Genomic DNA, 24,928 nt, shown 5'->3' with positions numbered 1-24,928 from the left:
TCTCGCTTATCAAATGGAATCGAAGTCTGTGCTCATAACTATAGATATTATTGCACCAGTGCTTTGAACAGTGCCATTGCAATCACTTATGTTATGCCTTCCATTAACACATCACATCCCATTAGCCTGTTAGCTTTGCTGATTTACTGCCAGATATTCAGCAGATGGGTTTAGTTTCTCTCCTGCTATTGCTGTCAAATCCTTTCCCTGATTAGTGTCTTGTAGTGCCTGACCTTTTAGGAAATAATCTCTTTTGTTAATTGTTTCCCTTATCCTCATTACTTGGCACTAAATTGCGCTTGTCAGCCCATAACCTCATTTGACCAGGTCTCCTTTGATCCAATCTCTTTCCTATTTTGTACTGACTATCCTTCTCAGTTTCATAGGTTCAGCAAATTTCTCCTTGCAGCACGTGCATTTGTGAGGGTTGTTGATATGCTGTATGTAGCATCAAAATAAAAGGCTCTCTAAAGGCTACGCAGGCCGTAACTTCACCCTATCATTTCTTCCTACTGAATCACTGTTAAGCTAGGTTGTTCTCTTATCCTGTTTAGCCACTCAATTGAGTAAAAGGGCATTCGACTATCCCCTCCTTCACTCAGCCAAGTAAGACCTTCTTAGGTAAAGTGTGGAGAACCACTCCTCCTCTCTGTTTACTTCCCTCTGCACGTGAGTGGGAGTTGGGAGTTCGCAGAGTATTGGCTCCATCCACCCTGCTTGCCAGCAGAGCAGGGCTCACATAATGGGCAAGGTAAACTGCACCCTTAGGGGGACTGCAGTAAGTTCCTTTTTCCCCAACAGTAATTGCGGATCAGGGAAGGAATTGTGACCTGCTGAGTCACAATTACTTCTGAGGTCAGCACAGCCCCTTACTCAGGGCAGAGAGTAAACTCTCAATCTAGTCCCAGATTTTAAGATCTACTGCTTCATAAAATCATGATGCAAACTATGGTATACTTACACTGGGCCCCCATATTGCAAAAGCCACAGGTGATGTCAGTTTTCTGTAGATGAGTGGTATGCAAATTATAATTAACACAGTTCCCATGTATGTTTCATTGTCGTGTACATGACGAGGAATGCTTCTCTGCAAGTGAATTTTCAGAGCTTACCTGTTTGGACAATCACAGATGCATTTTTCCCTTCAGCATAAGTGCTCTCTTCTGTGCAGACTGGCTTTTGACAGCGTCTAATTGTTCTGCTATGGTATTTTCAACCTACTCTAGAATGACTAGTAACCAGACTTTCAGATGTAAACTTTCTTGGCCTAGTCTTCAAGGGACACTGTTACTATTGTTGGACCTAACATATGACTTGCAAGACTTTTACAGTCAGTCCATGTGGGTGGGCTTTTAGCCTGTATGCCTAAGGACTAAGCTTACTGGCAAGGTTGAACACCACCTTGCAAGTATGGTAGGATAACCAAATGGGTCTAAGCTCCAGAATAAATAAGATCCTTGTCTGATGCCCTCAAGAGAGAAAGTATAGACTAATAGATAAGTCACTGGGAGTCAAGAGACCAGATTGTGTTCCTGGTTCTGCCACTTACCTATTCTGAGACGTTAGGCAAGTCACTTACCCTCTCTATGGCTGTGTTTTCTGTACCACAATTGTCCATCTTGTAAGCTTCTTCTGTCTCCTGTGTGTGCACATGTCTAGAACAACGGGACCACAGTTACTGAATGGTAACTGTAACAATGATAACTAAAGAGGAAAGATCTTACATTCCAGTAAATCAAATTGAAGAAGGGAACAGGAACCAGCATAAAATGATTAAAGAATTAGAAAACATGCAATAAACTCCAGGAATTCAATCTGTTTAGCATAACAAAGACAAGGTTAAGGGGTGACTTGATCACAATCTATAAGTATCTACATGGGGAAAAATATTTTGATAAAACAGGCCTTGTCAGTCTAGCAGACAAAGGTATAACAAGATCTAATGAGTGGAAGTTGAAGCTACCCAAATTCAGATTAATGGAGGTAATTAACCAATGGAACAATTCACTATTGGGTGTGGTTGATTTTTCATCTTTGGCAATTCTTAAATGAAGATTATTTTTTTTTATCAGGGATAGGGCATGTTCACATATGCACACAAAAACACACACACACACAGAGGCAGGCCTATGACACTTCTATTAATAATTTATTTAAGTGTCAGATTATCTTTAATGCAAGAAAAGAGCAAGGGAAGTAAAACTCAAAATGATAGTGAATCTGAAGCAGTGCAGTGACTATGGAGGGAAGTGACTTAAAGAGCACAGAGAGAAACACCTAATAAATACAACTTCAGTGTGTTCTCCAGCTGATACAGGGTGAAATTCACCCCAGAGCTGAGGCTCTGTGAAAGGCACCATCAAGATCTGTGGAAGAAGTAGCTGCATCTGGTGGGAGGGACTCTGCAACAGTGTGCTGTGAAAAGAATATACACACCAGTTTTGAATAGGCTGGAGACCTAAGGAAGTTCATGAAATCCACGGCTACACAGACTCAGCTGCTTAAAAAGACACAGCCTCCTGCATAAGAGCACATGGGAGCTATTTATTGCAGAGGTGCTATGACTTAGCTCTGTTCAAAAATACCTGATAAAATTTCTTTTATTTGTTTTACGGTGGGGAAAACAAGCTTACTTGTTTCGCTCTCCCCCAACTCAAGTGGTGAAGGAAGTTTGCTTTAGTGTAAAATAACTAAGCAGGGGCCAAGGGTGGAAAACTTCAGTTCACAAATGGATATTGCAGAAAGCTCTGAGCATGTGAACACAGGGTTACATTATATTTTGAAACCTTAATTATTACTCATTTTTGTTGAGATGGGGAATTGCATGTGGTGAGTGTGAAAGATATAATTTATTCAGAGGTGAAAGTAATAATAAATTCTTACCGGCACGGGGGCCGGCTCCTTGGGCGGAAGGGGCGGGGCTGGGGGGGCACTTTAACATCATTCCCCTTTTGGCTCACCCGTTGGCAGCGCTACCGGTAGGGTCCCTGCCGACAGAGCTGCCAAAGAGGGTGGGGAAGGGGCAGCAACGTTAAAGCACTGCCGCAGCAGCACTTTAACCTTGGTGCCCCTTCTCCTCTCCCACCCCCCGTCGGCCGTCCTGCCGGTATGGACCAGCAGGGCCGCCGACGGGTGAGCCAAAAGGCCGGCAGCACTTTACCATGGGCTGCATACGGGTAGGTACCGGCTTCTTACCGGTACACTGTACCGGCCCGTACCGGCTCACTTTCACCCCTGAATTTATTTCAGAACAGACTTAAAAAAAACCCTACATCATTTAAAACCACTGCTGCCATGACAAGGAGTTCCCATCAGTCAATTGCATTTCAGTGTCCTAAATTCATTGCTAAACTATCTACTGATACTTTTGCAAAAAAAAAAAAATTAAGGCAACGAACTGAGCAATGTAACCTTGGTTAAGTGAATCCTGCAACAAAGATGGGTAAGGGATACAGCGAGGCCATTACTGCAGTGCCCAGGATTTGACTGCAAATTGGAAAATGAACTGAGTTGATTGTCTTTTTTTGCAGTGTTGATTATATGGCAGGTGTTCATCATACCTGTAAATTGCTCTCATTTTTAATGTCAGGATATTAAAAGTGTCTGGCTTGGTTGGTTTGAAAAAGTCTTTTCAGTGAGTGAAATCCGTCTAAGTTCATAACCCTGACTGCTTGCTTTTATGGTTCATCAAATGCAGGAATGTTGTCGCTGTGTCTTGAAGAACTTTCTTGTTTGTATCGTTGGCACTGTTCTTTCCTATCAAGTTCAGCTGAGTCAGTGGCACATCTGCCACACCTGTGCTCCTGGAGAGTAATAACTTCTGTGGCATCGCTTTCCTGAAACCGCACTGACAGCCCTAAAGCTCTTGAAGTATGATTTGCCTTTGCAGTAGCCACACTGTGAGATTGCGGGGGAGGCTCCAAGATTACATACATTAAATGCTGTTGTAAGTAGAATTGTAAATACAAATTAGCTCATTATTTGACTGCACCATACATAGTATAATATCTAAATACAGGTTATTTACTTACAGTTCAGACTTTTGATAGACAATGAAGCTGACAGCAGAGGGAAGAGCGGTGATTTTTTTCCTGAAAGCTCATACACATTTTCTGCCTATTAATTTTTGTTCTTTTGAGTGTTGCTCTTTAGCAAAGTGATTTCTGCCAAACTGAAAGTGTCTCAGGGAAAACTGAATGGGCCAAATCCTGGAACCCCCTGCAGTGTCCAACCAGAGTGTCTTCAAAGTGACTTCAAAGGGACTGCTCATGTTAGTAATGGGAGGAAGGATATGGTCCAGTGCCGGTAGCACATAAATATTTAACACTATAAAGTCATACTGCCTTAGAATTTTAAAGTCAATTACATCAGCTGCATTTACTACCTGCTAGTGTGTATATAACTATAAATTATAGTTTAGAAATTGAATAATTCTAAAACCAAAGAGATGAGGTAAATTATAAATGTCATTCAGCTGTTCCTGGCAGTGAGTTCAGTTACTCGCTGTGTCAGTCAGAAGCAGAAGTGGTCTCAAGCTGCAACATTCTGATCTGGACCAGAATCTGATTTTGAACACCCAAAAATTCTGGGTAGGAGGTGGGATTTTTGGATCTGCTGTTCTGGTTTCAGCCCATTGTCAGTCAGAGGCTGCCTCAAGTTACAGATGACAGGTCAGTCTTGTTTCAGTTTACTGAAGTGTTCACCGCTGAGAGATTGTTTTAGAGCAAGACTTTCTTTATCATTATTGTAAAAGGAAGCTTACAAGAAGTGGAAACTTGGACAGATGACTAAGGAGGTGTATAAAATTATCGATTGAGCATGCAGGGGTGTAATCAGGAAGGCCAAAGCACAATTGGAGTTGTGGCTCGCAAGGGATGTGAAAGGGTAACAAGAAGGTCAGGGAAAGTGTGGGACCCTTACTGAAAGGGGGAGGTAATCTAGTGACAGATGATGTGCAAAAAGCTGAAGTACTCAATGCTTTTTTTGCCTTGGTCTTCACAGACAAGGTCAGTTCCCAGACTGCTGCACTGGGCAGCACAGTATGGGGAGGAGGTGAGCAGCCCTCAGTGGTGAAGAACAGGTTAAGGACTATTTAGAAAACTGGACATGCACAAATGGCTGATGTGATTGCAGAGCCATTAGCTATTATCTTTGAAAACTCGTGGTGATTGGTGGAGGTCCCGGATGACTAGAAAAAGGCAAATATAGTGCCTGTCTTTAAAAAGGGGAAGAAGGAGAATCCGGGGAACTACAGACCAGTCAGCCTCACCTCAGTCCCCGAAAAATCGTGGAGCAGGTCCTCCAGGAATCCATTGTGGAGCACTTGGAGGAGGAGAAGGTGATCAGGAACAGTCAGCATGGATTCACCAAGGGCAAGTCATGCCTGACCAACCTGATTGGCTCTGTGGATATGGGAAAAGCGATGGACATGATATATCTTGACTTCAGCAAAGCTTTTGATATGGTCTCCCACAGTATTCTTTCCAGCAAGTTAAAAAAGTATGGATTGGATGAATGGACTATACAGTGGATAGAAAGCTGGTTAGATCGTTGGGCTCAACGGGTAGTGATCCACGGCTTGATGTTTAGTTAACAGCCAGGTGTCAAGCGGTGTGCCCCAGGGGTCAGTCCTGGGGCCAGTTTTGTTCAACATCTTCATTAATGATCTGGATGATGGGATGGATTGCACTCTCAGCAAGTTTGTGGGTGACACTAAGCTGGGGGGAGAGGTAGATATGCTGGAGGGTAGGGATAGGGTCCAGAGTGACCTAGACAAATTGGAGGAGTGGGCCAAAAGAAATCTGATGAGGTTCAACAAGGACAAGTACAGAATCCTGCACTTAGGACGGAAGAATCCCATGCACTGCTGCAGTCTGGGGACCGACTGGCTAAGTGGCAGCTCCGCAGAAAAGGACCTGGGGATTACAGTGGACAAGAAGCTGGATATGAGTCAACAGTATGCCCATTTTGCCAAGAAGGCTAATGGCATATTGGACTGCATTAGTAGAAGCATTGCCAGCAGATCGAGGGAAGTGATTATTCCCCCTATTTGGCCCTGGTGAGGCCACATCTGGAGTATTGCGTCCAGTTTTGGGCCCCCCACTACAGAAAGGATGTGGACAAATTGAAGAAAGTCCACTGGATGGCAACAAAAATGATTAGGGGGCTGGGGCCCATGACTTATGAGGAGAGGATGAGGAAACTGGGCTTATTTAGTCTGCAGTAGAGAAAAGTGAGGGGGGGATTTGATAGCAGCCTTCAACTACCTGAACGGGGGTTCCAAGAAAGATGGAGCTAGGCTGTTCTCAGTGGTAGCAGATGACAAAACAAGGAGCCAGGAACCCTGGCTGGGATGATTTAGTTGGGGTTGGTCCTGCTTTGAGCATAGGGTTGGACTAGATGACTGCCTGCGGCCTCTTCCAACCCTAATCTTCTGTGATTCTGTGATAACAGTTGTTCTATTCCCTGCAGTCAGTATTGGCCTAACAAAACAATATGCTTTACTCTGTTTCCATTAATAACTGATGAAATCATGGATATTTCCTGTAAATAATATATCAAAGGGAAACATTTTCAAGGGACTTCTCCCTTTGCTAGAATTTCTCATTTCCATCTAGTGCACTGGGATTTCTGCAGTATCTAAGAACTATCAGCTGTTCCTACCAGGACGTCAAGAAATGTCCTTTTTCTCGATCACACATTCATAGATTAAAAGACCAGAAGGGACAACTGGGATAATCTCGTCTGACCTCCTGTATTACAAGTCATAGGATTTCCCTGAATTAATTTTTGTTTGAACTAGAGCATGTTTTCAAGAATAACATCTAATCTTGATTTTAAAATTGTCAGTGATGAAGAATCCACCACAACCATTGGTAATTTATTCCCAGTGGTTAATCATAATTATATAGGTACTGTGTATATATGAAGGATGGGGGTGTTGTTTTGTTTTTAGGTTTTTTGTTTTTTTTAAAGGCCATTCATTCATTCATTGATAAAATAATGTCTAGAAACTTACCAAGACAGATTGACCTAAATAATAATGGCATATATTTTGTCGATTAATCGCAGTTAACTCAAGAGATTAACTCAAAAAAATTAATTGCGATTAAAAAATAAATCGTGATTAATTGCACTGTTAAACAATAGAATATCAATTGAACTTTATTAAATATTTTTGTATGTTTTTCTACATTTTCAAATATATTGATTTCTAGTACAATACAGAATACCAAGTGTACAGTGCTCACTTTATATTATTATTTTTTATTACAAATATTTTCACTGTAAAAATGAAACAAAAGAAATAGTATTTTTAAATTCACCGCATGCAAGTACTATAGTGCAATCCCTGTATCGTGAAAGTGTAACTTACAAATGTAGATTTTTTGTTTGTTTGTTTACATAACTGCACTCAAAAACAAGCTAATGTAAAACTTTAGGGCCTACAAGTCCATTCAATCCTATTTCTTGTTCAGCCGATCGCCAAGACAAAAAAAGTTTGTTTACATTTACGGGAGATGTTGCTGCCTGCTTCTTATTTACAATGTCACCTGAAAGTGAGAACAGGCATTCACAGGGCACCGTCGTAGCTGGCGTCACAAGATACTTACGTGCCAGATGCGCTAAAGATTCATAGGTCTCTTCATGCTTCAACTACCATTCCAGAGGACATGCTTCCATGCTGATGATGATCTTGGAAAAAAAAAATGCGTTAATTAAATTTGTGACTGAACTCCTTCGGGGAGAATTGTATGTCTCCTGCTCTGTTCTACCTGCCTTCTGCCATATATTTCATGTTATAGCAGTTTCAGATGATGACCCAGCACATGTTCGTTTTAAGAACACTTTCACAGCAGATTTGACAAACCGCAAAGAAGGTACCAGTGTAAGATTTCTAAAAATAGACAAAAAAGAAAATCAACCTTCTGGTGGCATCTGACTCAGATGATGAAAATGAACATGCGTCAGTCTGCTCTGCTTTGGATTGTTATCTAGCAGAACCCATCACTAGCATGGACCCATGTCCTCTGGAATGGTGGTTGAAGCATGAAGAGACCTATGAATCTTTAGCGCATCTGGCACGTAAATATCTTGTGATGCCAGCTACAACGGTGCCCTGTGAATGCCTGTTCTCACTTTCAGGTGACATTGTAAATAAGAAGCAGGCAGCAATATCTCCCGTAAATGTAAACAAACTTTTTTTGTCTTGGCGATCGGCTGAACAAGAAATAGGACTGAATGGACTTGTAGGCCCTAACGTTTTACATTGGCTTGTTTTTGAGTGCAGTTATGTAACAACAAAAATCTACATTTGTAAGTTACACTTTCACGATAAAGAGATTGCACTACAGTACTTGTATGAGGTGAATTGAAAAATACTATTTCTATAGTACTATTTCACACATAGTACTATCGATTTCTGGTTGCCAGATGATTTTTGAACACAACCTCCCTCTGGAATTCTAGGAATTATAAAGAAAAAGCAACCTTTACGGCAAGATGCCACCACTATGCTAATATTCAGTAGTTAGTTACTCTGCTAGCAGCTCCATTTATTTCAAAGGGACTACTCATGAAGTAAGGTACTGCTCATGAGTAAGGGTGTCTGATGTGTGTGTGTGTGTGTGTGTGTAGAGAAAAGGGAGTTCTACCAGCTTCCCTAGCACGCCCTTTATACCAGGTGGCTCCCTAAAAAGTCTGCTGGAACGGAATGGCACGGAGTACTGCTTGAAGAGTTAGTTATGCATCCTGCCCCCTGAGTACATTAGGGTGGTTCCTACTGGGTGTTGGGAAGTAGATGTGTACATGTTTGGAAGAGGCAGGGATACTGGCTAACAGGGGAAGTTTTGCAGGTTTCCCATTCATGCCAACAACCGCAGCCCATGTTGTCTTTGTGGCCATGAATTTCACAAACACAACCAGTCCCAAACTCAAGTTGATTAGAGGTTTAGTCCAAGTGTTCTGCTCCTCTCTTTTTACTCGGAGCTCATAACTCTTGTTGTTCTTTATCTGCTGTAGAGAGTGATCTTGGTGGATACACACAGTACTATGGTTTGCATAATGCTGTGCTGTTATGAGTTGGGTGAAACCTTCTTAGTGGTCAAGTTAAAACCTTGCTGAGTTTGATGAGGGTGTATGTACCCTTCAGTTAACTTAACTGTAGGAACAAGTTAGTCACAAGCCCCCACCTGAGACAAAAGGGTTATGTGAATGCACTGAAGAGTTGTGGACTGTGTGGACGGAAAGGCTTTGCTGCGTATTGTTTTGGATCAGGGTGGGTAGGTGTGTGTATGTGTGGATAAAAGGTAGACCATGGAGGGCAGGGAGTAACACAGACAGCCTGAAGGAGCAGCTGAAAGCATGATGTATGGGCCAGGGGTGCAGGCGAAAAAGTATATATTTTTTGGTGCTGTGAGCAAAAGAAGCTGTTTCCTGCTCTTTGATTCCTTCTGTGTTCAGAGACACAGGACTTTGTACATTCTTTGTAAATAAGCAAAACTGCATCAAAGAAATACCCGACTGTCACCAATTTCTCCTCCTAATGGGAGTGACCAACTAGATCCTGAATTTTTGGCTAGCTGCTTGGGTCAAAAAAGGGTAACAGCACTAAGGCCAACGTATATTTGGGCCTGTTTGTAAGTGATGGATGTCCTGTGAATGTGGGAATTTTGAGGCCTCTGTAGAGTTCTATTTTTACCAGGCAGTAAGTTCTTGGCTATAATCCTGTTTACGTGTGGGAGCTGCAGGAGTCATATGACCCTTGCCACATTTCTCTCAGGAAGGAGCTCCAGTGGCAGAGCACCGCTGCAGTTTCACTCGGCTGTTGAAGTACTCTTCAAATTCACTTGTTCAACAGCTGCTTTAACTGTGCTCCTTGCAGATTATAGGTACTTGGAGTGGTGATATGCTTGGCAGTAGTTCTTGTGTCACCGACTGAATTAATGCTGGAATGCCAGATGATACAGGTACAGTGTGACGACTCCACATTTGGGGGATTTACACAAGAAATGACTCGCCTCTCATATGGAATTTTCTGTGATTAAATTGTTAAGTGGATTGTCACCAGAATGTACTATTGCATGTAAGTGTTGCAGAGTGCAGAAGGATGGTTAAATGTGAACTGCTTTATTTTAAATTGTACTAAGTATTCTTGTTAATTGGAAAAATACTGAGTTACAAATTAGCATGACTGTCATTCTGTTAACTATGTTTCATGTTGGTAGTTGAATGGGTGATCCATTTTAAAACTCCATGGCTTTATTTAACATATTAGATGTTTTTAAATCTCATATTAAATCCTATTGATGAAAAGTGTTCTACTTTATGCAGCTACATTGGGAGGGCTGTTCAGTATCCTTATGCAGTGCAAACTCACTAAAATGTACAAATCCACAGTTTATGTTGAAAACTAGCAGAGGGTCGGTCATATGAACTGAAATGATGAATGTTAAAGACATTTATTTAATCATAAATATAACAGGCTTGCTTGCACTAGCCTCCTTGCAGCGTGTTGTGTATCTTGCATGTGAACATATGGGCAGATTTGAAACTGTTTGGCACTGAGCACTTTGCATTGTATCTGTGTCTTACTGTGTGTGTTTGCACGAGCCTATTTTGCATTATGCAAGGTAACCTCTCTCCCTTTTTTCTGCCATCTCCCGTGCAAGGTATTCAGGAATCAGTAGTAGTGTCACATGGTGTTTCAGGCTTACAGTTGTAAGAATCTGGTCTCCTATGCCAAACAACACTGTAAATCTGCGACTTGATTTTGATCCTTAGGCAGTATGGAATGAGACTTCAAAACCTTCTGTTAGAGCCTTTGGAAGAGATACTACAGTCAATTATCAATAATAAATATTTAATATATCTACATAGTGCAAAGATAAAAGATTGCTAATCTGGACTCTTGGATTAATACATTAAATTACTATATTTTAGTTTTAGAAAAGAATTGGAGACTTCATTGAACATGAAGTTTGTTTGGGCTTTTTTCTATGTAATTCATTGGACTGCGAAGAAATATGTCAGATAAACTGCAAAACAAAGGATAATGCTGCTTGCTTCACTGCGGTGCAGTGTAGAAACAACGGACAAGAATTCCTTGGAAGAACTGTACCCAGCACTTCAGAAAGTACACTACTTGAACGTCAGTATAAAAGATCTCTTTAGGAAGTCAGTAGTTAGTATACAGTAAAGTAGTCAGATTTCAAACCCCCGGAGAACTGGATGCAATTTTGAGGTCTTTTTGTGGATGGGTCATTGCCAAGTGGACAAACTTCTCTAACCCTTTATTTTACTGTCAAATTTAAGATGAAAAAATCTTTTGAGGGGTCAGTTAACATGAGAGGGTTATCTTGAAAAAGACTGTGAACGTAAACCTCTAGCTGATTGATATGTTCTGGGGCTTGAAGGGGAGGGATGGGGAGGCCTGGAGGAGTCACCACTCCATGATCCCTTAGCCCTTCTGTCTTCCTCCTCCCTTCAGTGGAGAGGGAAAGGAATCACAAGGGTGATGAAGGCTGGAGGAGCATCTATGCAGTGGCTCTGCTCTACAGCCTCCTACAGGAGAGTTAGAGGGACATCCCCAGTACCCAGCAAAGTTCCAGAGGGTCTCAAGGATTTTTAAAGGAAAAATCTATTTTGGGTGCTTATCTGGCCGCTATTACCAGAGTATGCACCTCACAGTCTATAATGTATTTATCCTCACAACCCTCTGATGAGGTAGGGAAGTACTGTGTAGTACTTTGCTTTGCAGATGTGAAACTAAGGCAGAGAGAGGCTAAGAGCCAGATTTCCAAAGGTATTTACATGTCTAAAGATGCAGATAGGCACCTAGTGGGATTTTCAAAAGTGCAAGGTGTTTACTTTCCATTGGTTTTTGTTTTGTTTTTAGGTGTTTTTTAAGACACCTAAATAACTTTTGAAAATCTGGACCTAAGGAACTTGTCCAAAGTCACACAGGAAGTCTGTGGCAGAGCTGGCAATTGATCTCAGGTCTCTCACGTCCTAGGCTAGGGCCCTAAGACATTTGTCTTTCTAACGTTTAATGAATGACTGGCATTCCCATCTCTCATTTATCTACTTTGCACTTTCTATGCGTGCAGTAGTATTCATCACTAGAGCTGCTCATTGGTGTTCAAAGCTGGGAGTGCTGCCTATGTCTGTTTTGTTGTTCATATTTTCATATGAACTAGGGAATGGACATTGATTCTTTTAAACCTCAGTCATTGCTTTGCCAAATTATCCCATATCCCCTCAGCTGTGGCTCAGCCATATTATAAATCAGTACCTCTACTGCTCTAACAACGTACTCCCTCCAGTTCATCTTTATATTTCCAGTATTGAGGTGTGCAGAACTCAGTGCAGTATTCCAGGATCAGTCTTATCAGGGCCATATAGATGGTCATCATATAAATAGTTGTATGTGAGTGAAAATCTTACTTCTTTTCAATGAGTCACTGCTAATTCAATAAACCTTATTTAATACTAGAATTAATTAGAGCATCACCTCACTCCTGCTGGGTACTCAGTAGGTAACCTGTGATTCCTCTGGCTGTCTTGAGCTTTCATATCAGAAATATGTTGATACTGGATTGTCACAGGACATCTCCATTGCTACCCAGTGAACCTCACTGTCTGGCCAGTTCAGATGGTTTTCCAGTCACAAATACGCACACTAGGCTGTTTATCTTACACCAATGTGTGTATTTATTTCCCTCTTACATAGTAATACTTGTGCAATACACGCTTACAGCAAGGTACGCTTCCTTACAGCCCTCACTTCCAAATCCAAGGTTCTCTCTGAGCTTCCTCCTGAACTCCTCTTGAGCTCCCCTTGCTTCCTGTTTCCTCCCCTCATATTTTCCCCATTTACCTTGTTAGCCCAGTGATTGCCACCCAGGTGCTCACAATCCACCCTCCCCACCCACCCCCCGAAAATGTATAATTGCCCTCAGCCTTCCCCAGGCTGCAGCACTGTCAGTGATCAAGGTGTCCTGTCACATGGGTATTTAGCAAGAATATCAGCAATAAAGTTCCCGACATCAGATAGTGCCCATGTGGCAATGCTATGGAAATGCGTCCTACTCTTACTCATTTCTTTATAATCTGTTGTTTTTCTTGTGGGAACATACATGCAATAAATTCTTCGTTGGGCTTTGAAGAAGCAAGTAAGGATGCAGGAACCTTCAGTGACTTTCTAATATGGGTAGTTATAATCTGCTTCCTCATCCAGACCTGTGGAGGTACCAGATCCAGGCACAGCAGAACATCAGCAAGATTTTGGGCTCCATGCATACTATCATCACCAACACAACAAGGGCTCCCTCTATATTTCCATTCAGCAGAGGCTATTTTCAGTGTAGAGTAAATAAAGGCGAATTTCAAATTTCATTCAGTTCAGTAATCTAGGAAAAGTATGTGATCACTCAAACTTTAAATGAGAACTTTAATCAGGAGGATATTACGCCAAATCATTAAACTCCACAAGGGATGACAGCATATTGCTAGCAAAATATGTTGATGGAACATCCTCATCCACTTTGAAGCTAAACTTTGACACATAAAGACAAAATAAAATTACTATAGTAATTTATTAATTATTTATATAGTAATCAGAATTACTATATAAAGAGACTGGATTCAAAATGTTATTGAAATGCATGTAAGTTAAAAAGGTATTAGGACTTGAATAAAAGAAGCGTTCTCTAGTCTGAAGGAGTTATTTCTCATGTTCTATCATTATGGTATTCCAGATGAAAGAGACAGTGTTTAAACTATATGAAGAAACATAAAAGCGGCAAAGAGTCCTGTGGCACCTTATAGACTAACAGATGTATTGGAGCATAAGCTTTTGTGGGTGAATACCCACTTCGTCGGATGTATTCACCCATGAAAGCTTATGCTCCAATACGTCTGTTAGTCTGTAAGGTGCCACAGGACTCTTTGCCGCTTTTACAGATCCAGACTAACCCGGCTACTCCTCTGGTACATGAAGAAACATAGTTTTATTATGACCTCACAGAGGTTACATTTCTACTCTGATCCACAGAGAATGTTGGGTGAAACACTGATCAGTTTTAATGTAGTAAATTAATTAATTCCTTTTGAATTGAGAGGAAAATGAAGCGCCCTGTTAGTTTTTGTTGTTTGTTCATTCATGCTTGTTTAAATGGTTATTTTTGCATGTCAAATGCATCCTTGTGAGATTTTAAAAATGGAATGCAAGCAAAAAGTTATAGTTGTTGTACAGTTTGTTGCATACCTGTGCTTTAGGCTAAATATAATTCTTTACTTTTCATTTCCACTCATGGCTTGGAAACTGTTGTTAAACAAAAAATGCTAAGACATCAAAAAGATGGCAAGAACATGCCAGATAGGTTTCCCCCGCGCCTTTTTTTTTGAGTCCTACTGTAACAAAAACGGCTTCTGTGTTGATTCCCAGATACATTGCAGGTTAGGTATTACAGGGAGCTATTCAGAGCCTAACGCACGTTTCTGAATCAGTGCTAGCATTCAAGGGAAACCATCTGCATGCAGTAAGTCTTGCTGCCCTGAAGGAGGTGGAACTGTAAGCATGGATGCAGTTGACAACAACCTTTCCATAGTGTTTCTTTTTAACAAACATGACATGAAATTTCCGTGTAAGCATCCAGAGTTCAAGCAACAGCTACAGCCAATTCCAAATGAGGAAACCCTTTCATAAAAATCTATAGTTATTTATGAGACAAGATGTTCATAATTTTCACGCAGAGGAAACATCTGCATGGTTGGCTGCATTAATGTCTTTCTGCTCTGAAAAACTGCTACATAAAAAGTTACGTGCACAAATATTTGGAGGATCGGAGCATTAGAGTAAATACAGGGAGACAACTTTTAGCCCTGAAATAGTTATAAAGGAAAATTAAGGGGTAATTGGCTGATAGCACTTTTACTAAATCTCTAAAAGGAAATACACCAAATTCCCTTTCACAGTTAATTTATTGGTCAATCTGAGAGGACATAACACCACTGATTTATTTTTATTTTTAAGTTGCATTTGTTTTCTTCTTGTGAGACTGTATGGAAACCGGAAACCTTTTTAAAGCTGATTTGGAATCACTTTGGGGGAAAAAAACCCAACTTTAGAATGATGTGCTGAATCCCCCGAGTAAGAAGAGGGACATTCAGTATGTAATTTACTCTCCCTTGTTCACTCTATTAGTTCCCTGTATTAATCTGTTGCCGGGTGGAAAAGCTACTATGGGTGTGGCGAGTCATGATTCAAACCTGTTACAATTTGATTTAATAATTCAGCCCAAAGACACTGTTACCTAACATATTAAAATGTAAAAATAATAAATGTACTGTAGCAAAATTACAAGAACTAGAAAGTTTGTGTTCAGCATTTCATACAATACTTTGGAATGCCCTTTTGCATAAACAACCTAATAGGTGCAATTTCTATTTTAAATCACAAGATGGCAGCAAATTTTTAATTTACTTGATATTTTGCTAGCCTAAATGAGCTCAGTTCTGCAGCCTTCATATACTTGCATCTCTTGTGGAAGTCAATAGGCATTTGCTTGCAGAAGGACAGCAGGATTAGAGCCTTTATTTGTTACCATGATGCACAGGATAAAGACCCTTAGAATACCTTTTTGACACTAACCTAGCAACTCTTTTTAACTTGGAACATACACAGAATAAAGAGTGGGTGGGGAGTTGCTTTGGGGGGGTGGGTGTTTGTTTTTATCACAATAAGATTTTACTTGATTTAAAATGACATTTACCTTCAGTGCTGACAATCTTGAAAGTTCCCAATGTGCTATTTACTAAATGTAATAAAAAATATCTTTGGCTGGAAGTCACATAACGTAGAAAAACGAAGTTTGTGCATGCATCCCTAGCATATTACACATGATTTCTTTTAGATGTAAACTTAAAAGCTTGATCATGAACATCCTTACTCAAATGAGTAGTCCTTACATGAATACTTGTGTGAGGCTTTGGCCTTTAGAGTTTGCAGGCTTTGGCTTTTAGCGATTAGAAATAGAAAACACCTGTTAGATCATCTCTCTTCCAGTGCAGGATCCTTCCTCCAGTATTAAGTATTTGCAGTACAAATGGCTAGTCGGTTGCATGTTTCATAATAAATGCCCTGCTCAACATTTTGATATATACTTCTGGGAAAGCAGAACAACATCTTACTTCTGTTTTTCCTATTCTAAAAGGGTGACTGTGTCTGGGAGTCTGAAGAAAGTGCCTGGATATGTTGTTTAGCATAGAATCTGATTTGTAAGATTACATGATACTTTATATGAGAATAAGTATTTTAACACCACCATCCTGGATCAATTCGAACATAAGTGGTTGTAATCTTGCTTGCCAGAAATTCTGCCATAGGTTCAGTTGGCTTAGTCCCATTAACTTTTCATGAGACGTAGGCCCTGAGAGAGTTAGGCACTTGTGAAAATTTTATCCTGGTCTTTATTTTGGCAAATTTTGTGATAGAAGAATCCATATTTGTTGTATGTGGCTATGATGAGCAAAGTTACTATGTAACTGTCTTACTTTTCTGCCACAGAGTTGTCAATGAAGTTCTGATTGGAGACTCTTTATCGCTAATGATGATGTAAGGGGCAAATCGCACTGTGATTTTCCTCCCCACACCCCCATTTCAATTTGAGTTTGCAAACTATTGGTTAGAAGCAGTCATATTTTTACTTCTCAGCTGAGAACATTTGCTCTGGATGTCAATAAGTGAGATCAGAGCTCTACTCACCAAGTCATATTTATTATAGTTATTCCTTCAGTGGCTTCAAATGCATTTTAATGTAGTAATAAATTAATCACTATCTTGGTGCTTCAGTGCCACATACAGAAGAAAGCGTCTGCTGACTAAGCACAGTTATATAAGTACCAAGGTTACCAAGCATGTACCAGACCAGAACTCTGTAGTAATGTCATAGTGCTTAACATTCTTTAAAATTCCCAAAACTTTCTGTGTCTCCTGGCTGGAAATTTGCGATATACAGTATATTGGTGTTTTCCAAACTGTGGGATTAACATGGGCGAAGGACTAGCTGGGAGCACAGGCCTCTTAGTTCTTCTCCAGATTCTCAGCCTTAGTTTGAAAAAAGTCTGTCATGGTTACAAAGAAACCTTCAAACATAAAGCAAGTGCCACTGATGTAGAGACATCTCTCTGAGTTTGCAGTACCCACGAAAAATAGCTCTGAGCCCATTCATAGCAATGGGTGCTAATGATGGTACCTTATATGTCAACATTTTAAGCTATTTCAATTCTCATCAAAGCATGTAACAAAGGGGAGGAAGGGTCATCTGAAGATCTATGTCACTGTTTTCCAAAGAGTTGTGTTTAGGGGGATGTGGAGGGAAGACTAGCCATGAGAGGGAACATGGAGGATGTATAATTAATATGTGTAGGCTTTTAACAGCGCATGGTGAGGTTGCAGGAAAAGGAGGAGTGCATTTGGTTTTATTTTGCTGAGGAGGAGCTCAGCATTCAAAAGTTAGGGAAACCTTACAATATCTTTGTAGTATCTTCAGTATCTTTCATTGCATAATAATATTGTAACAAAAAAGTGGAACCAGAACTTAGATCCTCTGGTTCTAAAAGCATAATCACTTACCAGTTGAGCTAAAGGAAAATCTTTTGTAATTTCTTACCGTCTGGGGTGGAATCAGGTGCTTGAGATCCTATGAGACATTAGTTTCAGCAAATAATTTGTAACTAGAGCTGGTTGATTTGATTTTTTTTGTTTTTTGAAATTGACAGAATGTTTAAACTTGTAATTAAACAGTGTGATGCAAACTGTTGAAAAAAAAAAGGCAGTTGAATTTTCAAAAAAAAGTTTTACCATTTTTTTGTACAGTTCTCTTTATACAACCCTTGATCCAAAATGTTTTTGTTCAAGTTGGTTGTGAAATTCATAAGCCATGTACAATTCTTTTGCATTATTGCAGTGGTAACCTATATGGAAATGAAAATCAGCAGCGATGCTTACATTTGTGAGCAGACTGTTTACACTGACATATGACTCTAAAGGGAATTCAATTAAAATAAAGTTTTAAAAGACCGCATCAGGAGCTGGCCAACACCAGAAAGTGAGACCATTTTGGCCCAGGTGTCATGTTCATGGCATGTTTTGACTGAAATGTCAATTTTCATTATTTGTTTCTCTAACAAGATTATCATTTTATCTAATTTGTCCACCAGAAGTTTTTAATCTACTGTATGTTCTTATACAACTTGTCTTTCTTTTCAGTTTCTCAACCACAGGCTGTACATAGCAACCTGGACAAACCATCAGGTACAGCAATTCTCTGCAATAACTGTGGAAACCCATGCAAAGGGGAAGTTTTGAGAGTTCAGAACAAATATTTTCATATTAAGTGCTTTGTTTGTAAAGGTAAGTGTTTACTATTTATTACTGCTGTTATTGATTTTATATATATATATATATATAAAAGTATACAGTAACTCCCTGGAGATTGTGGCCCCATTGTTTTGGAAATGGCACAGAACTATAGTACAAGACAATCCTCATATCAAAGAGTTTATGGTCCTAAGACCCTGACATGCAGTGAGTTCCAAGTGCAAGGGTTCACCGAAATGGAGCTTTTTGTAAGACTGGGGCCTAAATAGGGACAAGATGGGAGAGGAACACAGCGTAGGGGGAGGAAGTCAAGGGTAACAACAAAGAAACACAAGATTCCATAGATTAGCTATGTCCAATTTGCAGGATAACTTTGTAGATTTTATGGGTCTGTTTTGTTTTAAACATATAAGTGAACAAATTGATAACTAATCTTTAATAGGCCATTTGCCTAGCTATTGCCAGTCAGCAGTTTACTGCAACTTTACTTCCAAACACCACATACAAAACAGGTGCTCTATTCTTTAGGCTGTAAGTTATAGAGGCCACAACTTAGATCTGAAACCCACTGTGCAAGGCAATGTACAAACTCATTGTAAAAGACCATCTTCCCAGAAGAGCTGACAGATTTAGGGTGAAAGGGGAAATCGAAACGCAGAAAGATGAAGTGAATTGCTAAAGGTCACATGCTGGTTAAAGGCAGAGCCAGGCTTAGAACTCAGGTCTCCTAACTCCTAGACCAATTCTTTATCCACTAGGCTATGTGTGCAGTTTGTTTAATTTTTAATTCTGCTCAAAATATAGATGAGCACATTTCAAGGGCCCATTAAATGAGTATCTCCTTCATATTGTTCTCTCTGTCAAATACAGTTACGTCTTTACTAATCCTGTGGAACAAAGCTTACAGCATGTAATATTCAATACCTGGATGAATCTTTAATGAAATAGTGAGAGTATTAGATATTATAATGTGACTTAATTCAGTTTGATGATATATCACTCTGTGGAAGGATTATACAGGAAGACATGTAAGCAATAATGCGGTGTTCTAAATGGAACAAATATTTTAGTTACATACTCCGAGCTAGAGGAATAAAGGTCAGAACTTAAAGTATTTAAAGTGGACTAAAATCGGTACATAATTTTCCACGTTAATATAATTATAATATGCATTAAATAGTAATACTACTATGATAAATTTCACTTTCAAAACGCTTTTCAGGCATTAACTAATAAGTAGGCTTAGAATAGTTGTTGTTCAGAGTGAAATTGTTGCCTCTTACATAAAGCCTCAGTAATTTATGTGCTCTACACTGATGAAATCTTTGAAAACTCGTGGCGAACGGGGGAAGTCCCAGATGACTGGAAAAAGGCTAATGTAGTGCCAATCTTTAAAAAAGGGAAGAAGGAGGATCCTGGGAACTACAGGCCAGTCAGCCTCACCTCAGTCCCCGGAAAAATCATGGAGCAGGTCCTCAAAGAATCAATCCTGAAGCACTTACATGAGAGGAAAGTGATCAGGAACAGTCAGCATGGATTCACCAAGGGAAGGTCATGCCTGACTAATCTAATCGCCTTTTATGATGAGATTACTGGTTCTGTGGATGAAGGGAAAGCAGTGGATGTATTGTTTCTTGACTTTAGCAAAGCTTTTGACACGGTCTCCCACAGTATTCTTGTCAGCAAGTTAAGGAAGTATGGGCTGGATGAATGCACTATAAGGTGGGTAGAAAGCTGGCTAGATTGTCGGGCTCAACGGGTAGTGATCAATGGCTCCATGTCTAGTTGGCAGCCGGTGTCAAGTGGAGTGCCCCAGGGGTCGGTCCTGGGGCCGGTTTTGTTCAATATCTTCATAAATGATCTGGAGGAAGGTGTGGATTGCACTCTCAGCAAATTTGCGGATGATACTAAACTGGGAGGAGTGGTAGATACGCTGGAGGGGAGGGATAGGATACAGAAGGACCTAGACAAATTGGAGGATTGGGCCAAAAGAAATCTGATGAGGTTCAATAAGGATAAGTGCAGGGTCCTGCACTTAGGAATGGAAGAATCCAATGCACCGCTACAGACTAGGGACCGAATGGCTAGGCAGCAGTTCTGCGGAAAAGGATCTAGGGGTGACAGTGGACGAGAAGCTGGATATGAGTCAGCAGTGTGCCCTTGTTGCCAAGAAGGCCAATGGCATTTTGGGATGTATAAGTAGGGGCATAGCGAGCAGATCGAGGGACGTGATCGTTCCCCTCTATTCGACACTGGTGAGGCCTCATCTGGAGTACTGTGTCCAGTTTTGGGCCCCACACTACAAGAAGGATGTGGATAAATTGGAGAGAGTCCAGCGAAGGGCAACAAAAATGATTAGGGGTCTAGAGCACATGACTTATGAGGAGAGGCTGAGGGAGCTGGGATTGTTTAGTCTGCAGAAGAGAAGAATGAGGGGGGATTTGATAGCTGCTTTCAACTACCTGAAAGGGGGTTCCAAAGAGGATGGCTCTAGACTGTTCTCAATGGTAGCAGATGACAGAACGAGGAGTAATGGTCTCAAGTTGCAATGGGGGAGGTTTAGATTGGATATTAGAAAAAACTTTTTCACTAGGAGGGTGGTGAAACACTGGAATGCGTTACCTAGGGAGGTGGTAGAATCTCCTTCCTTAGAGGTTTTTAAGGTCAGGCTTGACAAAGCCCTGGCTGGGATGATTTAACTGGGAATTGGTCCTGCTACAAGCAGGGGGTTGGACTAGATGACCTTCTGGGGTCCCTTCCAACCCTGATATTCTATGATTCTATGATTCTATGATTCTAATCCAAGGCCTTACCCTGGAGGCCCCAGTGCTGCAGTAGAGAATCACAGTAGACCTTCACAATCACAACTCCAGCAGAAAGAAGAACCAGTAGTGATTGCTATCGCTCAGTGTCTTCATTGCACAGGCGATTTCCATGTAAGCATGGATCTACTGACACTTCCACCTGCCTGTTCCTAATGCTCTCCTTCTCCTCTATCAGTTCATAGCTAGTGCAGAACCCATGTCTCAGTGGGATGCAGAGACCCCCTTACATGGCCACCTACATCCCTAATCTCACCTCATGCAAGTGTAATGCCGACAGACCCTGGTCGTCGTCGGGCAGGATTAAACCGGGGAACTCTGAAGCTTAGCCCTGGTCTACACTAGGACTTTAGGTCAAATTTAGCAGTGTTAAATCGATGTAAACCTGCACCCGTCCACACGATAAAGCCCTTTGTTTCGACTTAAAGGGCTCTTAAAATCGATTTCCTTACTCCACCCTTGACAAGTGGATTAGTGCTTAAATCGGCCTTGCCGGGTCGAATTTGGGGTACTGTGGACACAATTCGACGGTATTGGCCTCCGGGAGCTATCCCAGAATGCTCCATTGTGACCGCTCTGGACAACACTCTCAACTCAGATGCACTGGCCAGGTAGACAGGAAAAGAACCATGAACTTTTGAATCTCATTTCCTGTTTGGCCAGTGTGGCAAGCTGCAGGTGACCATGCAGAGCTCATCAGCAGAGGTGACCACGATGGAGTCCCAGAATCGCAAAAGAGCTCCAGCATGGATTGAATGGGAGGTACGGGATCTGATTGCTGTATGGGGAGAGGAATCCGTGCTATCAGAACTCCGTTCCAGTTTTCGAAATGCCAAAATCTCCCAGGGCATGAAGGACAGAAGCCATAACAGGGACCTGAAGCAGTGCCGCGTGAAACTTAAGGAGCTGAGGCAAGCCTACCAGAAAACCAGAGAGGCGAATGGCCGCTCCGGGTCAGAGCCCCAAACATGCCGCTTCTATGATGAGCTGCATGCCATTTTAGGGGGTTCAGCCACCACTACCCCAGCCGTGTTGTTTGACTCCTTCAATGGAGATGGAGGCAACACGGAAGCAGGTTTTGGGGACGAAGAAGATGATGATGATGATGAGGTTGTAGATAGCTCACAGGAAGCAAGCGGAGAAACCGGTTTTCCCGGCAGCCAGGAACTGTTTCTCACCCTGGAGCCAGTACCCCCCGAACCCACCCAAGACTGCCTCCTGGACCCGGCAGGCAGAGAAGGGACCTCTGGTGAGTGTACCTTTTAAAATACTATACATGGTTTAAAAGCAAGCATGTGAAAGGATTACTTTGCCCTGGCATTCGCAGCTCTCCTGGATGTACTCCCAAAGCCTTTGCAAAAGGTTTGCAAAAGGTTTCAGCCTTATTGCGTCCTCCGTGGTAGGACACTTTACCACTCCAGGCCAGTAACCCGTACTCGGGAATCATTGTACAACAAAGCATTGCAGTGTATGTTTGCTGGCGTTCAAACAACATCCGTTCTTTATCTCTCTGTGTTATCCTCAGGAGAGTGAGATATCATTCATGGTCACCTGGTTGAAATAGGGTGCTTTTCTTCAGGGGACACTCAGAGGTGCCCGTTCCTGCTGGGCTGTTTGCCTGTGGCTGAACAGAAATGTTCCCCGCTGTTAGCCACGGGGAGGGGGGAGGGTTGAGCGGGTAGCCACGCGGTGGGGGGAGGCAAAATGCGACCTTGTAATGAAAGCACATGTACTATGTATGTAATGTTAACAGCAAGGTTTACCCTGAAAGAGTGTAGCCACTGTTTTATAAAATGTGTCTTTTTAAATACCGCTGTCCCTTTTTTTCTCTCCACCAGCTGCATGTGTTTCAATGATCACAGGATCTTCTCCTTCCCAGAGGCTAGTGAAGATTAGAAAGAAAAAAAAACGCACTCGTGATAAAATGTTCTCTGAGCTCATGCTGTCCTCACACACTGACAGAGCACAGTCGAATGCGTGGAGGCAAATAATGTCAGAGTGCAGGAAAGCACAGAATGACCGGGAGGAGAGGTGGCAGGCTGAAGAGAGTAAGTGGCGGGCCAAAGACAGGGCTGAAGCTCAGATGTGGCGGCAGCGTGATGAGAGGAGGCAGGATTCAATGCTGAGGCTGCTGGAGGATCAAACTAGTATGCTCCACTGTATGGTTGAGCTGCAGCAAAGGCAGCTGGAGCACAGACTGTCACCACAGCCCCTGTGTAACCAACCGCCCTCCTCCCCAAGTTCTATAGCCTCCTCACTCAGATGCCCAAGAACGCGGTGGGGGGGCCTCCGGCCAACGAGCCACTCCACCACAGAGGATTGCCCAAAAAACAGAAGGCTGGCATTCAATAAATTTTAAAGTTGTAAACTTTTAAAGTGCTGTGTGGCATTTTCCTTCCCTCCTCCACCACCCCTCCTGGGCTACCTTGGTAGTCATCCCCCCATTTGTGTGATGAATGAATAAAGAATGCATGAATGTGAAGCAACAATGACTTTATTGCCTCTGCAAGCGGTGATCGAAAGGAGGAGGGGAGGGTGGTTAACTTACAGGGACGTAGAGTGAACCAAGGGGCGGGGGGTTTCATCAAGGAGAAACAAACAGAACTTTCACACCGTAGCCTGTCCAGTCATGAAACTGGTTTTCAAAGCTTCTCTGATGCGTACCGCGCCCTCCTGTGCTCTTCTAACCGCCCTGGTGTCTGGCTGTGCGTAACCAGCAGCCAGGTGATTTGCCTCAACCTCCCACCCCGCCATAAACGTCTCCCCCTTACTCCCACAGATATTGTGGAGTGCACAGCAAGCAGTAATAACAGTGGGAATATTGGTTTCGCTGAGGTCTAAGTGAGTCAGTAAACTGCACCAGCGTGCCTTTAAACGTCCAAATGCACATTCTACCACCATTCTGCACTTGCTCAGCCTGTAGTTGAACAGGTCCTGACTACTGTCCAGGCTGCCTGTTTACGGCTTCAGGAGCCATGGCATTAAGGGGTAGGCTGGGTCCCCAAGGATAACTATAGGCATTTCAACATCCCCAACAGTTATTTTCTGGTCTGGGAATAAAGTCCCTTCCTGCAGCTTTTGAAACAGACCAGAGTTCCTGAAGATGCGAGTGTCATGTACCTTTCCCGGCCATCCCACGTTGATGTTGGTGAAACGTCCCTTGTGATCCACCAGAGCTTGCAGCACTATTGAAAAGTACCCCTTGCGGTTTATGTACTCGGCGGCTTGGTGCTCCGGTGCCAAGATAGGGATATGGGTTCCGTCTATGGCCCCACCACAGTTTCAGAATTCCATTGCAGCAAAGTCATCCACTGTGACCTGCACATTTCCCAGGGTTACTACCCTTGATATCAGCAGATCTTTGATTGCGTGGGCTACTTGCATCACAGCAGCCCCCACAGTAGATTTGCCCACTCCAAATTGATTCCCATCTGACCGGTAGCTGTCTGGCGTTGCAAGCTTCCACAGGGCTATCGCCACTCGCTTCTCAACTGTGAGGGCTGCTCTCATCTTGGTATTCATGCGCTTCAGGGCAGGGGAAAGCAAGTCACAAAGTTCCATGAAAGTGCCCTTACGCATGTGAAAGTTTCGCAGTCACTGGGAATCGTCCCAGACCTGCAACACTATGCGGTCCCACCAGTCTGTGCTTGTTTCCCGAGCCCAGAATCGGCGTTCCACAGCATGAACCTGCCCCATTAGCACCATAATGCATGCATTGGCAGGG

General features: G+C 42.1%; 1 protein-coding gene across 21 annotated transcripts in view; it reads left to right on the top strand.

Annotated features, from left to right (window-relative positions):
- The window catches only part of ABLIM2 (actin binding LIM protein family member 2), a 217,640-nt gene that overhangs the window by 36,220 nt on the left and 156,492 nt on the right, over positions 1 to 24,928 (top strand). For 14 of the 21 annotated variants that reach the window (XM_043544707.1, XM_043544702.1, XM_043544700.1 and 11 more), the window contains exons 1-2: positions 9,998 to 10,084; positions 18,272 to 18,415. In XM_043544707.1, the coding sequence (XP_043400642.1) occupies positions 10,027 to 10,084; positions 18,272 to 18,415 (202 nt within the window). In that variant the 5' untranslated portion in view covers positions 9,998 to 10,026. Of the gene's footprint in view, positions 1 to 9,805; positions 10,085 to 18,271; positions 18,416 to 24,928 lie in introns of those variants that run through there. The other 7 variants (XM_043544704.1, XM_037898124.2, XM_037898130.2 and 4 more) reach the window with 3 other exon arrangements.

The sequence above is a fragment of the Chelonia mydas genome, chromosome 4, assembly GCF_015237465.2.
Source record: "Chelonia mydas isolate rCheMyd1 chromosome 4, rCheMyd1.pri.v2, whole genome shotgun sequence".
In the NCBI taxonomy this organism is placed as follows: domain Eukaryota; kingdom Metazoa; phylum Chordata; order Testudines; family Cheloniidae; genus Chelonia; species Chelonia mydas.
This window is presented reverse-complemented; position numbering and strand designations above follow the sequence as displayed.